The sequence below is a fragment of the Bos javanicus genome, chromosome 18, assembly GCF_032452875.1.
Source record: "Bos javanicus breed banteng chromosome 18, ARS-OSU_banteng_1.0, whole genome shotgun sequence".
NCBI lineage: Eukaryota > Metazoa > Chordata > Mammalia > Artiodactyla > Bovidae > Bos > Bos javanicus.
The window spans coordinates 16,906,208-16,924,115 of record NC_083885.1 but is presented as its reverse complement, the minus strand read 5'-3'; the positions used below and the strand labels follow the sequence as shown (position 1 = coordinate 16,924,115).

At 38.2% G+C, this 17,908-nt stretch overlaps 1 protein-coding gene across 2 annotated transcripts in view; it reads right to left on the bottom strand.

Moving 5' to 3' along the window:
* LONP2 (lon peptidase 2, peroxisomal) overlaps positions 1-17,908 on the bottom strand; it is an 84,600-nt gene that overhangs the window by 48,856 nt on the left and 17,836 nt on the right. For both annotated transcript variants that reach the window (XM_061387105.1, XM_061387106.1), the window contains exons 7-8: positions 12,128-12,386; positions 3,374-3,515 (exon numbers count right to left, since the gene is read on the bottom strand). In XM_061387105.1, coding sequence (XP_061243089.1) covers positions 3,374-3,515; positions 12,128-12,386 — 401 coding nt within the window. The remainder of the gene's footprint in view (positions 1-3,373; positions 3,516-12,127; positions 12,387-17,908) is intronic.

The following is a 17,908-nucleotide window of genomic DNA, read 5'->3' as shown; positions in this document are numbered from 1 at the left end:
GTGACTATCAAGTTCTATGTCAGAAAATATAAATATATGTCAGCTATTCCTCATCAAACATCAATTCAACAAACATTACTGAATCGCCACAAAGTACTAGGTGAACACTTAAAACATACAGTCAAACAAACATACGGGGGCTATTCCTCTCCTCCTACTGCTTGTGAAGCTGTCTTTAGTGGACTTGTTTCACAACTCTCACAGACAGTCTGTTGGGAAAATCTAACTATCTATCAGGGAATCCACATTAAGTTCTTTTCAACAAGGTAACAGTGTGTGTCTAATGAGAGAATCTGTTATATTATCTGAAAAATGCTCCAATTCAAGTCTTCAAGTCTAAAGTCAGCATCTAACAAACGACTGAAATCTTAAATAATGTTTATTATTCTATCATTCATAGTACTGATTAGTAAACTAGTTACTGAGACAAACGAGAACTGTCTTTGAATAAAAACAAGCAAAACCAAACCAAATAAAACTCTTATCTCCAAACCCTGGGGCTTTTAAAGTGAGGTAACTATGCTTTTTATTGTCCAAAGAGGCCCCACTTCTAAGACTAAAAGAGAATGCAATTAAGAATTGGGCATAACCAGGAGTGTCCCATGCAAAACAGAAATGATGGTCTCCCTACTTGTAAGACACATCCCAGTCCATCCTGTCCTCAGGAGATTACAACAGAAAAGAATCAGGAAGCCAGAGGGAACTCAAAGCAAGGGAAAAAAAAAAAACTTTCACAAAGCAAGTTTTCCCTCAGTTTTAAAAACCAATTTGAATATTAGTATTATTTTACATAAACCAGGGTAAAGAGAGGGGCAGAAGTGGTAAAATAAGGAGGACTGGTTAAAGTAAACTTAAGAAGCAGTCAGATGCCAGATCCCTTCCCCTATCCCAGTAAAGTACTGGGATTTCCTTAAGAACATAAATCAGCAGGTCCCTGCGCAGGTGACACGGCACAGCCGAGCAGAGTACATACTCTACTGAAATCAACAGCTCAGGTGAGTGCATACATCCGGGATGCTGAATGCTTCCCCTGCTTGGCTCCCAGAGGCTGGCAGCTGGGCCTTCATTCTCAAGCCAAGAGACTTGAAGAGTCTTCCCTAAGAAATGTGACCAGCCTTAAAAAAAGACCTAAAGTTATTGACACGTGAGGTTCCCTAATCAAATATATTAGTCAGATGACCTACCCTGAAAATCGTAATCAATAAACCCTCTCTCACATGCTTATAGCTTCCCATCAGCTTTTTAAAATCCTATTAAATATGAATGGGGCTTCCCTGGTGGCTCAATGGTAAAGAATCCATGCACCAAGCAGAAGACGCACATTCAATCCCTGGGTTGGGATGATCCCCTGGAGAAAGAAATGGCCACCAACTGCAGTATTCTTGCCTGGAATATCCCATGGACCGAGGAGCTTGGTGGGCTACAGTCCATGGGGTTGCCAAGAGTTGGACAGGACTTAGCAACCAACCAATCAACTAATTTTATATATGAACAGACAAAACTGTCAGACATCTAATGAAAGATTCTAATATAAAAAACAGAGACCAGAAAAAATATATGTAATGAACAGACAAATGAAGCTTTAGAGCAAAGAAAGAAAAAAATTTTCTTAATCTGTTAGTATTTTTCTCACAGAGATAAAAGGACATTTTACAACTATGTAACAAGAGCAAGATACTATAAAAAGAGCATGCAGAGAAGTTAAAAAAAAGGGGGGGGGGTTCTCTGAAATGACAAACTCAGAGAAGGATTAAAAGATAAAGCTGAGGAAGTCTTCAGAGGAAGTAGAGCAAACCATAAAAAAAGGTGAGTAATAGGAGAGATAAGAAAATTAAAGATCTAACATCAAATTAATAGGAGTTCCCCAAAAATGAAGAAGAATCACCAACAAAAAGATTCAAGAAACTTTTGTAGAAATAAAAGGAGAGGATTTTTCAATACAAAGAGTCTTCAAAGCATCAGCAAAAATGGAAACAAAGAGACTTATGCCATGGCAGATTAGTTAATCTTCAGAACACTGGGATAAAGTGGAGATCTGAAAAGTTTTCAGAGAGTAAAACAAGTTACAAAAGTCAGAACCGCAACAGCTTTGCTTCATCAACAGCAACAATGAAGACTGGAAAACAAAGGAGAAATTGTCTTTAAAAGTTTGCAGGAAAATTATTTCCACCTGGAATTCTATACCCAGTCAAACTACCAATCAAGTATGAGAGAACAATAAAGACATTTTCTGATATTCAAAGTTGAAAAATGTTTACATTCAGGCTTTCTCAGAAAGCTACTGAGGGACTAACACCAGGACAATGAGAGGATAAATCAAAAAAGAGGAAGACATGGACTACAGGAATCAGGAAACCCAACATGGAGGAGGTGAAGAGTGACCCTCGGACCACAGCTCCATGCCCAGGGTGGGAACAACCAACTTAGATTGACAGAAGACAAAAATCAATAAAACACAAAGTGTTTGAAAGTCTCCCAAAAAGAATCAGATAGTTGGTGAAAGTAAACAAAAGAAACAAGACAATCATTAACTTCAAAAAGATTTTTAAAAACACAAAAAAACACAAAGGACAGAAAAAGAAGAGTGATCATGGTTCACGTGGTTCAACTGTGAAAAGCGCTTATATAACTGTGATAGTGTAAACACTCAACAATGACTTAACAAAATCAGGATACAATTTATATTGGGAGATTGGAAGTATAGGCAGCAAACTCATCTCCTATAGAAAGGAATCCACAGATAACACCCAAACCTCTAAAATCAAGAAAGCAATAGAGCCACACTATCTCAAGAAAGACCTAAAAGTAAGAGGGTCAAAGTGCAGAAAAAGAAATAAGGTACCCCAGGGAGGAGACTTGCTTGCTGTTTTTTGTAACAATCTTAAAGAATTGCTATTCTCTAAACAACTAAACTGATAAAAAAGGAAAAAAAGAAACAAGAGGAATTATTAGAAAAAGAACAAAGAAAATCCCTCAGACATTTTAAATTATCAAATGGCTTCAGACTTTAGTTTGTATTGAAGTAATTTTCCCATGACTAAACCCACATCAGTGTATCGCATGCGTGCGTGTGAAGTCACTGCGGCCATGTCTGACTCTGCAGCCCCATGGACTGTAGCCCACCAGGCTCCTCTGTTCATGGGACTGTCCAGGTAAGAGGACTGGTGTGGGTTGCCATGGCCTCCTCCAGGGGTTCTTCCTGATCCAGGGATCGAACCCGAGTTTCTTTTATCTCCTGCATTGGCAGGTGGGTTCTTTACCACTATCACCACCTGGAAGATCCACATGAATGTATAAGTTCCCTAAATATGATCACCTACTCTTAGCCACACTCTTCCAGTGTGAATAAAGATGGAGATCTTGTAAATCTTACCTCAAGCAGAGCTGCTGCAGGATCACCCTGCAGACTTTTTCCTAGTTTGTCCACTTCATCTAACAGGAACACTGGATTGTTTACCCCTACAGTCTTCAAGCCATTGATTATCCGGCCAGGCATGCTGCCAACATAGGTGCGCCTGCAGAAGGCAAGCCATAGATTAGCAACAGAGAGATGGCAGGAGGCAGGCACAGTATCGCTTAGAAATCAAAATTCTGGATCAGGAAGAAGTCATTTAGTTACCACAGGAGATAACTATAAATTTTAAAAGCCCTGTGATACATCCAAGAATGATCAGATTCAATTCTTATTTTCTATTTAATTCTGACTGTAAATTACCCATGATATTGGATATTTTACCACTTAGTGAAACTGAAAAAAATTATACTTTAGTCACATAGTTACGATTCTTACACTTCCAAGATGCCAAAACATCCAGAGCGCCCTATGAATTTAATTCCCATATTTTTCATAGCTTTTCCAGGCATCTTTCTGGCACTTCCCAAACCCCAGTGTAACTGCCTTTTTACAGTCTGAAAAGGCTGACTCGAGGCTGGCTAAAACATTATCACCATATTCATGGAGGAAATTAGAATGGGTTCAAAGGCCCACTCAAAATACTTGCAGACCCCACCCAAAAAAAGAGAAAAATTCCAACTTTTTTATTTTCATAGACAATAATTTGTTACACATAGTAGTAAGAGGATCTGGGACCAACAGTATTTATAGAAAAATTTCATTAATTCTGGCCTTTTGAATAAAACTGCGTTCACCCTATATACACCAACTGGCATAACCAAGCTCAGCCAGACATTTGGTTGTGCATTCAAATGTTAGAGGCTGCTTTAACATATCTGAACAAAAATCATCTACATAACTGACAGATGCAGAGCATGACACGAAATAAAAATATGTTTGTCAAACTAAAAACAGTGCCTTTTTTACAAAGCCAGCGAAACTGTATTTTAAGCAGCAATTTCCTGATTTTAATTATAACCCTCCGGCCTAAGCCATGAGAAATCAAATGCTGTTTGTGAAGAGGCATGAAAGGGTGAGAGCCTGCAAGAAAGAAACCAAGGACCAGTGGGACAGCGGCCGTATCGCATGATCGGCACAAAGCCGGCTCACAGAGCAATCCTGCCACATGACTGGTATAAAGTAGGACAGAGTAAATCGTGACCTTTGAAAAGACAAGAAAGCCTCAAGAATATCGTAGGAATGCTTTTCATCTGGGGGAGTGATTGAGGCCCTGGAACCAGATACAATAAACGCTGTCCGGTTATAATGAGGAGTTAGCACATTCAAGATTTCAGAACAGGATATAGGAATCACAGGACTTGTAAGTAATAAGTTGTCTGAAATTCTCTCTCTGGAGAACTGACAGATTTGTCAGCCTTCTGTGAATAAGCAGGGAAGCAAAATTAAAAAAAAAAAACAAAAACACAAAACCTCAAAGCTCTAAGGTTCATTTCTTGCTGCATTAATTTCTTTTCCTTTCCTTACTGTTTTTGATAGGCAGATTTCAAAGCCAAGTCCTGATTCTAGACCTACAGTCATGCAGAGAAAATAATATTCTAGATAGCTGCCCTTTCTAAAGAAGCAGCAGAAATCGAAGTACCAGTTATAATATACAAACAACTCCTCCTAGGCTTTCTACTGTTTCCCAGAACCTAGAAGATAAGGTCCAAACTCTTCAGTCTGGAATTCAGGGTTCTTCACAATCTAGTCCCCACCACCGGCTTTCCAACCACAACTGAGGTTCTATTAATACCCCTTACGCTTTTTTTTACCTTTGTTAATACGGTTGAGTTCCTGCTCTTAATACCCTCCCTGCCTATGTAAATCTCAGAGATCCTACTAAACTCTTCCTGACCACCTCTCACAAAGGGATCTTTCCAATAATGCAATGTCCGCAGCATGTACTGGCCCTGCAGTTCTCCTGATTCACACTTAAGACCTAGGTTTTACCCATGGATACCAAGCATACGGCCTCCTCTAAAGAGCCAGTGAGCACTCTGATAATGGAAAGTGGGTCTTAAAACAGATCAGATGCTGCATATAGAGTTGTAAGATCGTTTCCCAAATAGAAGCCCTTATTTGCTTAAAGACACCAGATGAATGATGCCAGGACCCAAAATATCTATGACCACTGTTAAGGTCATATAAGTCTCTGAGTACTGCTTTGCATAAATAATGTGACCCAAGCCTCAGTTTCCTCATCTGCTAAAATGGGGATAATGGCAATACCAACCTGATAAATTATATGAGATCACGAGAGACTATTATAGGTAAAGCACACAGCCCAGGGCCTGGCACACAGTAAGCTTTCAAAAGATGTAATTGTAACTGTTATTAGTAATAGCTACTTTAAGTCCACTTGTAATTTCCTGGAAAAAGATACAAAGGCAGGTGTCATTACACCTCAATTTGGGTCCCATTTCAGTGTCTAGTCTTTTCATAGTGAAACCAAGCCCCCCAGACCAAGTTCCCTTACTGAGCTAATGATTAATCTATCCAAAACTCTATTCCTTTCTTGTCCCCTCTGACCTCAATCATGCACTAATGCAACACTGACCAACCAGAGTCAGATGACTGACTGGTGTCGATAACATCGCCAGTGTACTGAAATAGCTGTTATAAATCTCATTGTTTAACATACAACTCAGGTTGCTTCTCCAAGGCAAGGAGTCCCAAGCCACAGACCACCTGGGCAGAGAATCATAAACCAGAGACATTCAGACTCTTGAAACTACAATTAAGAAATGTCACAGAAATGTCACGCAATGATAATTAACCCCAGCCTCTTTGTTCCCCGCCTTTAGAAAAACCCCTTGCTCAAAGATCAAGTGGAACTGGATCTGAGGCTTGTCTCCCACAGGATTGCTGGGCACCCTGCAATGAACCCTTCCTTTGCTACAAACCTGCTGTCAGAGTTCGGCTTTCTGAGCCGTGGGCACATAAGCCTCAGTTACAACAGCCCCAAGAGTGTTCAATGCCCCTAGAGCTCCTCCATCACAGGTGACACCCCCAAATGTGTACCACTAATCTAGATGTCAAACCAAGACAACTGTGATCAGAGCCTGTGAGCTATGTAAAGTATCTGTAATGCGCTTGTGTTTTGCTAGAAGGTATGGGTAGCATGCAATTCACTGACTGAAGTTACAGAACATACTATGACTAAACCTTTGGACTAAACCTGATGCTGGGAAAGATTGAGGGCAGGAGGAGAAGGAGACGACAGAGGATGAGACGGTTGGATGGCATCACCGACTCAATGGACATGGGTTTGGGTGGACTCCGGGAGCTGGTGATAGACAGAGGCCTGGCATGCTGCGGTCCATGGGGTCGCAAAGAGTCGGACACGACTGAGCGACTGAACTGAACTGAAACCTTTGGAATATGAATAAGATGACAAAAAATGTAGCTGTAAGTGCTACACACTTACAAATATACACAAAAATGTTCTCTTTCAACAAACAAACACAAAAAATTTAAAAAACAAATTAGCATCCTGAGAAACTACAGAGGTAGGAAATAAATGATTTTACAAATTGTAACCTTTTTGAAGCAAAATACTCTCTTTCGAGGGCAAAATACTTCTTCCTTATGATACAACATCTAGAAAGCAATATAACATAACACAGGAAAGTTTGAGGACATTTTCCTTTTATTTTTCTAAGAATGTATAGCTCCAATTACTTATTATTCAGCCTGAATACATAACTATCTTGGAGTTTTTCTCAAAATTAAACTATACGCATGAACTTGAAAATATATAGATCCATAGTTGTAATTGTTACCTAGGCTTATTGTTGTAATTGTTCACAGGCTTATCAGGACAATTCAACCAGTGTATGAGATACAAAAACAAAAATGCCTACATAGTTCAAAATTTAAGTTTCAAGATTAGCATTCTTAATTTTCCCAAAAGCAATCTGTATTATACTTGAGAAAACAACTACATAAAATTACAATATCATCTACTTATAGCTGCATGGCAATCAACTATTTTACTATACTGCATCATCTCTAGATATAGTCAAATCAAATCCAACATAGTCCAAGAGGCTGGTCATTCTGTCACTGCCAAGGATATCTAAATGTTAGGAATAAGGGGTGTCTTTCCTTACTTCTTTTCCAGTATGTAGAGAGGGAGGAAAAAATGGCATTTTCCCATCAATTTTTTCATGCCTATCCAATGAAGGAGCACGTATGGGCTACAAAACAAACTATTAAAGTGATATTCACAAACAATTTAAAGTAATATAAAAAGTTTATGTTATAATGTTAAGTTGAAAGGGTAGGATGATAATTCTATTGCTTTAAAAATGGGCAAAAGCTGCCTGATGAAAATCTGGCAGGTGTGTGTGTGTATGTGTGAGTGTATGTGTGTGTGTGTGTGTATCTAAGTTGGATAAAGTAATAAACCTAAAAGAAATCCTAATGAGCTCTTTTTAAAACAGAAAAACAGTCTTTAAGGAACTAAAAATAGTCTTTAATATAGCATGTCTAAACAAATCAAACTGTTCTGTAGCAGTCTTTCCTAAATCTTAGACAGTCATTTGCATGGATGTGCTCATCCAAAGGACTGCCTGATTTCCAAGATGTTTTAATCTTACTTGAACTCACACAGCACTTACAGAGCACTTACCATGCTTGGCACTGTGCTTGGCAGTACAGATGTACAGAGGATTAGAAAATACAAAATAATCCCTACCCTACAGAGCTCCTACTTTTACTATATTTACATTTTACCTCTACAGAAAGGTATTAGAAATGCCAGAGACCTGTATTATTTAATCATTAAGGAGCACAACAGTCCAGAGGAGAGCAAGATCATCACTGACTGCACTTATCTTAGTGGAGGAAGCCTTGGGTTGCGGCCTCAAGCCAAACCTGGAAGCTTTTCGGAGGCAAAGAAGAGCTATATGCAAATACACGTTATTAAAGGAGGCTGATGAGCAAACAGTAACATGTCTGGCGTACTATGCTAAAAATATTTCAAAACCTCGCTGCTTCAGTTATTTTTCCCTTGTAGAGACTAATAATGAAACAGCTAATTTACTTAAAATCTCACTATTTCAGGTTACATATGAAAATTTATCAACGTGAAAAACAAAAGTTCATTTTTCTTCTCAAATTGGTTAAGAATTGAGCTGAGGATTCCTTACAATAACTTTATCATCTGAACAAACAGCTAGTAAGTGACTTTCAAAGAGTTACTCTCATCAACAACCTGAGAAATATCACAACATATATTTCACTGAGGAACAGCTAATGAGAAAAGATCATTATGCAAACATGATTTTATAAAACCTCACCCCAAAAGAAGTCACTTTATCTTTAGTGTTTATGAACTGATTTAAATTATTTATATTTAAATAATTAAATTATTTAAATTATTAAAATATAAGTCAAAAACTGCTGGGCACAGAGATTCCATGACTTATAAAAATAGACAAAAATCTCAATGGAGATACTGAGAAATATTAAATTGAAAAAAGGGGGTAGTTAATATGGAGCATAAACAAGACTGTTCTTCCTCTAATCCACCAAAACAACATGAACTTAAACAATGGGACAACGTTCAGTCAGATCACTGTTATTTTCCCAGTCTAGGATTTACATGTAAGCCAAGTCTTTTTCTTCCCATCTCCCACCTCATTGTCATTTTAACTCTAAAAGAGAATATCTTAGGTTGTTTTTAAAATCAATTTCTAACTTATTAGCACCTTCCTCCACGTATCGGGCACGTCTACCAAGAGGCTGGCACTCAATGCGTGGGAAACTGGGGAAAGTGAGTGGCAGGATCAAGAGAACAAGCAAGGGAGATAAGAGAAGGCAGCTCTGTTTCTCCTTGACTATTTTAAGGCTGCTGAACAGCGGTGCCTACTCACAGGCTGAAAAACAAAACTCCGCGTGAACTCTGCTTGTGAGCATGTGACCAGGACTAAAATGCCAAGACCTGGGTGTTCCCCAAATGCCTCAGCTGTGACGCGGAGCCACTTGTTCCCACAAACCCCACCCCATGGTGGTGCTACAATCCTCTGCTGTCTCCTCTCCCCTCATCACCTCCTCCAACCAGTAACTGTCACAAGCGCATACTCTGCTCTCAACTGGCCTTCCTGTTATCCAGCACTCCCGACTCTCCACCAGCTTCTCAACAGGTTTTCAAACAGAAACTTTCTCCAGGCTTTGGTCATGTAGGGGGTGGGTGGGTAATAAGTCCCCAATACCACAAGCACAGATGGCCGCAGTGTTCAGCAAAACAGCTGGTACAGTGATGGCTAGGAAGTACATGTTACCAGCAAGGTGTACGGAAAAATCAGGCTTAATAGAATGATTCACAGACAAACCCGCATACCTTTTATTTGTCAGTGATCATAACCTCAACATGCACCATAAAAAAGCTTATACACAATACACAAGATTCTTTCACAAAAGATCCATAAAAAAAAATAAAACTTCATTTTCTTTAGGTTCAGTTCTCTTAACAGTCACACACACAAAAGTATACTCACTTGAAAAAAGAAAACAAATTTTCTATCTATCAGTTTCAGTAAAGATTTAAAACAGGGATCTGTTTAAACCCAACAATGCTCATAATAAGTGGTGAGGATTATGACCTTATATACTGCCTACCAACCAGATTTCCCAGGTGGCGCTAGTGGTAAAGAACCCGCTTGCCAATGCGCAAGACGTGTAAGACATGCAGGTTTGATCCCTGCGTCAGGAAGACCACAATCCCTGGGTCCTGAAGGGCATGGCAACCCACTTCAGTATTCTTGCCTGGAGCAGCCCATGGACAGAGGAGCCTGGCGGGCTACAGTCCACAGAGTTGCAAAGAGTTGGACACAACTGAAGCGACTCAGCACGCATATATGCACCAACAGGCATCGTAAGGATACATTTTCCACAATTCTGCCACACAAATTACATAATGTTCCAAACAGGATATTTTAGGTACAATTTAAGAATCAGATTGAATTTTATAAAAAGTCATACTGAAGCTTATAAATCTAAACATGTCCTCCTGAGAACTGAGAATTAAAATAACGAAAGGTAATTTTTATTGAATGTTCAGTGTGTGCTGGGCACCAAGCCTTACTAAATAATCAACACGAATGTAGGAAGAAATAAGGACAAATACCTACATGTCATGTGCCCAAGACATTAATCTTATAACAGTAACTCCACAAACTCACTCTCTAAATTTCATCAAATACTCACACAATAATGTGCCACAGATAAAAGGAAGAAATAAATGAAGACAACTCAGAGTGCAGGAATCAAGTCTCTTGCATGGAGAACACCTCCCTAAAGCTCTGTACGTACAATCTGAAGACTCGGGCCACAGATCTAGCTTCTCTAGGATAGGTCCACGATGCCAATTTCTTTACAAAAGCGAACTACAGCCTCTAGTGGCACATGAGAGAATAAGAAAATCTAGGCAACAAAAACATGATTGGAAATTGCCAGAAAGACCAACCCCGATCGATTCCTTGACCTAATCTGCAGTCCTTACTGCTTGTTTATGAAAATCTTGAAATGATTTTTCTTCAATGCATTAGAATTGTAAATAAGCAAGTAAAAGAGAATAAAAAGAACCACAGTTTCCCATCCCTGCTTAAGGATCCCAAGAATAAGGCAGATGAAAAATAAGGTGTCATGAAAGCATCATATTCTTTTTTCTCCCACAATTCAAGTTTAAACCATATTCACCAAACTGTAAACATGCATTTAAATTACCCTTGGCTACTGGTAATTGCTCAATGCTTGCATTGGCAGGCCTGCCAAAGCCCCTACTTATAACCTGCAATGCTTTTGCAATTTCAAGATCAAAGGTATGATCTTGAGGACAGAGTTTATCTTGAGTTTAATTATTTTCTATTCCAAGTTACATGCCCTCTTTTAAAAAAATTATTTTAATTGAGATATAACTGACATATTACCTTATATTAGTAGTATGTCAACGTCATATGATTTTAAGTATATAGCACCATATTTTTTTAAGCAGTTCATAATTTCTACATTCTTAAATGTTCTACGTTTTTAAATGTACTTTAACACATACACCATAGGTATGTCTTCTCACAACCTGCAGCTATGAAACAGAGGTTCATGCTTTCCCAAAGCATCTTCCAGTCTGAGCCACAGAGAATAAAACAATGAACATAACATGAAAATCTCACTCTAATAATGTCAGATTAATCAGAGACACAATTCTTATAGTTTAATGTATTTTTATGGAAAGGGTGTCAAAAATTCAAGGATAAGGCTTAATAATTTTTTCTCCTTATTACTCATTCTCACACTACAAACCAGCCTCCTTGAAAGAAAGTTTAAACTGCCAACATAATAAATTTGTTATCAAAGATTTCTTACCTCCTCCTATTTGCCTGCTATTTGCACTTACTTCTTAAACTCTAAAAAGTTATAGGTCATTATTTATGAAATGTTATAGGGCCAAAATGAATATAACGATATAATATTTAATAACTGATTTATAATTGCATTATAATGAGATTCCAGGAAAGCTGAGGCATAGACTCCCCATCCACCATCGCGAAGACATCAAGGTTAGTTGGGTATACCTTGACGGCAGAGGCAAGTAAGTACCATAAATGTCCTTTGCAATCAAGGTATCACAAAGAGCCATTTTAAGGAAAAGATCTATATTACGCATTGACTTATGAGGGGGCTCTAGAAAAGGGAGGAGAATCAGAGATTAAAGTGAGAGAGGTCCTCTACCTGTGTCCTCGAATGTCAGACTGATCACACACGCCTCCAAGCGCAATCCTGTGGAACTCTCGGCCCAGGGTCTTGGCCACTGATCTTCCCACACTTGTTTTACCAACCCCAGGAGGGCCGACAAAGCACAGAATGGGGCCCTTCAGGTTGTTTTTCAGCTGCCTGACAGCCAAGTATTCCAGCACTCTTTTCTTCAATTTTTCCATGGCATAATGATCATTATCCAGCAGAACTCGGGCTGCTCGGATGTCCAGACGGTCTGTCAAGTAACCCAACAGAAACAATCTGAGCACATGGAGCTATTCAATGGAAGAACTCCTTTTCAGACTGGCAAGAGCCAGAATAGCTTTTTGAAAAAAGAGGTGATAACAACAGGCTTGGTTTCTTCTAAATGAGTCTTCATAAAGACCTGAACTTGGTTTTCTTGCTTAAGTATTTATAGAAATAATAGATATTACACAATTAAAAACTCAAGGAGTTAATACTCATTCCATTTGGAATGATTTTCTATATACACGTTATTTCTATGAAGACAAGTAGAATATTTCTACATATTCTACTTGTGCTTGTATTTGTTCTTTTTAAGTGGTTTTTTTCTTATTATTATGTTAGTTATATATGCTCATGCCAGAAAATCTGATGACACTAATAAAAAAGGATGAAAATACTCACCGGTAATCTCATTTCCCCACAGAGAGAATCACTACCTTCACTTCAGAAGTGCATTTTATTCCACATTCTGTGTGTGTGTGTGGGTGTGTACGTGCACACACACTTATATGCCTGTTTTTCAAACTAAGATTATATGAGGTCTTCAAATTTTGGAAAAATAAGTTTTTTTCACTTAAATAATATGGACATCTTTCAGTGTCAAATGTATTCTTCAGTAGCAGTTTAGTGGCTACATAATATTCCATTATTTAACTATCCATTCCCTATTGCTGAGCATTTAGGTTACCTACAAATCTTTACAGCTATAAAGTATGCTTCACTGGGCATCTCTGTAACTAAATCTCCCCATACCTCTGAAATTACTTCCTTTAGCTAATCTTCTAAAACAGAAGAGCTGGGTCAAAAAAAAAATTAAGACATGAAGAACTGTCTATCTATTAAAATCTCACCAGAAATGTATGAATTAGGCCCTGTTTCCAGAGCCAAGCTTTCATCAGGTTTACTGGTGCTTTAGGATCTAAAATAATCACAGATTAAATAATAGGTCAAGTCAAAATGAATTTATCAGCTGGGTGGCAGCCAGAGGATAATCCACAACCACAAAACTGACAGTGAAAAGAAAATGGGAGAGAGAAAAACACAGAAGTCCACTCTTCCACTCAGTTATTTGGAACATGCTATGCATTTTCCTACAAGAAAAAAAAAAAAAAAAAAAAAATGACCTGGTTCTCAAGCTAGTCTGGTTCTCAAGCTAGTCTACAAAAATTCAGCTAAGCAATAATGTATGTAAATTAATTACAATACTACTGAATTTAGTCAGAGTCCTGGCTGAGTGATTTGGAAAGGGAAGAAAAAAATTTCTTCCCCTTCCCTGGCTTCAGAAGCCAACCAATGAATATATGAATAAATGAAACAAAGTCTCCTATTTCATGATGCTAATCCTGACACCAAAACCTACCACAGTAAAGAAAAAACCCACTTCAGACCAATTCCACTTTGCATAGCTCTAATTATTCAAATGCTGGTAAATCAAATCTATTCAAAGAGTAATCTACAGAGTCCCAGTGGGATTTCAGTTATGCAAAGATGGTTCAATACTTAGTTATCAATATATTTATATCATGTCTAAGGGCACTTTCCAAGAAAATGTCATTTTGTATCTGAAAAGGAATTTGTTATAATGCAACATTCACTTCTGATGAACATTTAGTAAATACAGTTACTAGCTGGACTGGATGAAGCACAAGCTGGAATCAAGATTGCCAGGAGAAATATCAATAACCTCAGATATGCAGATGACACCACCCTAATGGCAAAAAGCAATGAGGAACTAAGAGCCTCTTGATGAAGGTGAAAGAGGAGAGTGAAAAAGCTGGCTTAAAACTCAACATTAAAAAAACTAAGATCATGGCATCTGGTCCCATCACTTCATGGCATATAGATGGGGAAAAAGTAGAAACCGTGACAGACTTTATTTTCTTTGGCTCCAAAATCACTGCAGATGCTGACTATAGCCACGAAATTAAAAGACACTTGCTCCTTGGAAGAAAAGCTATGATGAACCTAGATAGCGTATTAAAAAGCAGAGACATCACTTCGCAAATAAAGGTCTGTATAGTCAAAGCTATGGTTTCTCCAGTAGCCATTTACAGATGTGAGAGTTGGACCATAAAGAAGGCTGAGCATTCAAGAGGGAGGGAAGATATGTATACCTATGGCTGATTCATGTTGATATTTGGCAGAAACCAACACAACTCTGTAAAGCAATTATCCTTCAATTAAAAAATACATACATTAAAAAAAAAAAAAAAGTCCAAGAGCCGAAGAATTGATGCTTTTTAACTAAGGTGCTGCAGAAGACTCTTCAGAGTCCTTGAACAGCAAGGAGATCAAACTAGTCAGTCCTAAAGGAAATCAACCCTGAATATTCATTGGAAGGACTGATGCTGAAGCTGAAACTCCAATACTTTGGCCACCTGATACGAAAAGCTGACTCACTGGAAAATATTCTAATGCTGGGAAAAATTGAGGGCAGGAAGAAAAGGGGCGACAGAGGATGAGATGGTTGGATGGCATCACCAACTCAATGGACATGAGTTTGAGCAAGCTCCGGGAGATAGTGAAGGACAGGGAAGCCTGGCGTGCTGCAATCCATGGGGTCACAAAGAACTGGACAAGACTGAGCGACTGAACCACAACAACAAAACTAAGAACAGAATCCATGTACTTTAGACAATAAATGAAAACACTGAAGGAATTTCTTCTAATATGCCAAGTAAAGATAACTTTAAAAGTCAATTCTTTCAAACTTTTAGGGAAAGAAAATTTCCATGCTACTTATTGTTGTGTTATCTTTTCTATACAGGATGCATCTTTTCTGATTATTCTTTTTAACTTCTCAAAATGTATGCTTCCTACTATGAATAAAACTTACAGTTAAACATAAAAAATGTAAAACTTACTTCAACATTTATTTCTCTGTTTACAATTGTAAGATTGAAATGGTATCTACTGACTCCCTCCATTCAAGAAGGAAAATCAACAAACTTATTTCCTCCAACTCACTCCTCTTTGCTTGGGTAACTGTCTCTACTTAGGTAAGCTTCTCTTTTTGAGGATTATGAAAGACATTTTTCACGGTTTTATGATTTTACTTGTAACAAGTATTTAGGCCTAAAGTACTAGTTTAGAAGCTCAACATGACTACTTTTACACCACAAATTATCCACCTTCAGTTCTCCACTGAGATGGTGAACAATCAGAAGTGTTTTTGTGATGGGTACATGAGTGCCGTGCATCTCTAATGCTGACACACGTCCAGCAGAAACTCTGAGTTGTAAAAAAAAAAAAAACAGCTCTGCTTTGTTTTCACATTTTCTTGGTTATTTCAGTAAAGAATGGGAGCTGGCACTCTGCATTCAAGTAAACATTTTGCCTTTAATTCTCTACAAGAGACATTGTATGAACCTGACAGACATTCCTAGTCCGTCATTAATTTCACTTTACAAACAGGACCAGTGTGGGAGGGGAGGAAGCTGGGGGCAACTTACTAGGTTACTAACAGCAAACAGTAAAACCTGCAATTTTATATCTTCAGGTCATTATACTGTATGCACCCTGCATGTCTCATAAGTCATTAGTGAAGATAAATTCTAGAGCACAGAAAAACATCACCAAGAGAACACCAACATTTCAAAACAAGACCCTTGGTGTCACCAAGTTACCTAGATGTGCTTCACATCATGCGCTAGCCCTACTGTCAAAAGAGAAAACAGGGCTGGGAAATTGTCACGACTCCATTAATGACACAAACACCTGTCTGAAACACACCAAAATGTACGGCGTTTCATCTCATGCAGATGAAATGAAAGCTCTAAAACTGCACTGTCACTTTCTCTCCCAGGTGTACACTAACAGCGCACGGGCCTTCTCCAGTCTCACAGAACAGGGCCACTGCGCTTCAAAGCAGGCGTGGCAGAGCTAGGCGCTAGAACACCATCTGAACCAAAATGGGATTTCCTAATAGTCCAGCTAGATTCAGACAGACATCAGAGCTCCAACTGGTCAGGGGACAGCCAGGGGCTAATTCAATGGGAACGCGTGCTCCCCTGCAGGCATCTTACTATGGCATTTCCAGAAAATTTTGAATTAAGAATTAAACCAAGAAATTCAACTTCAGTTTATTTCATAAAACATCGTCAACTGGAAGGCAATAGACTGTCATGAATGTAAACATGAAGTAAATTAAGAGATAAATTTAGCAACATAGCTTTATATACAGTTGTTCAAAACCTGGAAACAACCCAAATGGCCAACAACTGTTAAATGAATAAACCAATTACTGATAGATGCAGTAACATGGATGAGCTTTAAAGTAATTATGCTAAGTGAAAGAATAAAAAAAAAAAGGGAGCACATATTAAATCACTCCCTTTATATAAAATTTTAGCCATACACATTAATAAATCCGCTAAGTAAGTCTATGAAAAAAACTAATTAAAATAGGGTTGTTTTAACCTTAATACTGCCCTAGCCTAGTTAATATAACACAAATATGCTTCATTCTAGGCCCTCTTTGAGACAACAATGCTTTTTTTGAATTCTCAATACCAGAGAGTATGCTCCTCTGTAGATTAACGGAAAAGTATTTTTTAAGAAAAACATTTTTTAATATTAAAAATTCAGCATTCTGAAATCTAGTATGTATCGCATACCTTATATGGGGCATAAACATGTGTTTTGGGACTAACACTTCTCAAAATTTCTAGCACTGCTTTAAATATAAGAGTTTTACTAGCCAGGAAAATATATCTGATGAATTCTCAAGATTCAACAATTCTTAAACCAAAATTAGTTCAGAGAATCAACCCACTGCTGAACTTAATAAACCCTGTACGTAAATTTAACAAGAGAGTCCAGTAACAGAAACAAATGCAAATAACATGATTCTGAAAATTCTGAAAGACAACTGAGTATATTTCTTACCCCAAGAGAAAGTACATAACAAATACATTAAAAAAAAAAAAAAAAACGGTATAAAATCCTCCTGGTAGATAAAAAAACTTTACTCAAAGATAGGAGAGATAAAAAGAAATTAAACTCTTTAAATAGTTTTAGTGGGAAAAAAACAAACTTTCAATGGTAAAACTGTTTTACTGTTATCCTGTCGTTATACATAATTATTTCCTTTAGAAAACAAAAGATTTGCTGTCTCTAGTACTTATTTGGAGAAGGCAATGGCACCCCACTCCAGTACTCTTGCCTGGAAAATCCCATGGACGGAGGACCCTGGTAGGCTGCAGTCCATGGGGTCGCTGAGGGTCGGACATGACTGAGCGACTTCACTTTCACTTTTCCCTTTCATGCATTGGAGAAGGAAATGGCAACCCACTCCAGTGTTCTTGCCTGGAGAATCCCAGGGACAGGGGAGCCTGGTGAGCTGCCGCCTATGGGGTCGCACAGAGTTGGACACGACTGAAGCAACTTAGCAGCAGCAGCAGCAGTACTTATTTGGCACTTATTGCCAACTACCTCAAAACTGTTTTGTTTTCCTATGCTCCTGGCAAAGAGTACATAAATACAAAGCTTATTGTCTGATTGACTATTGGT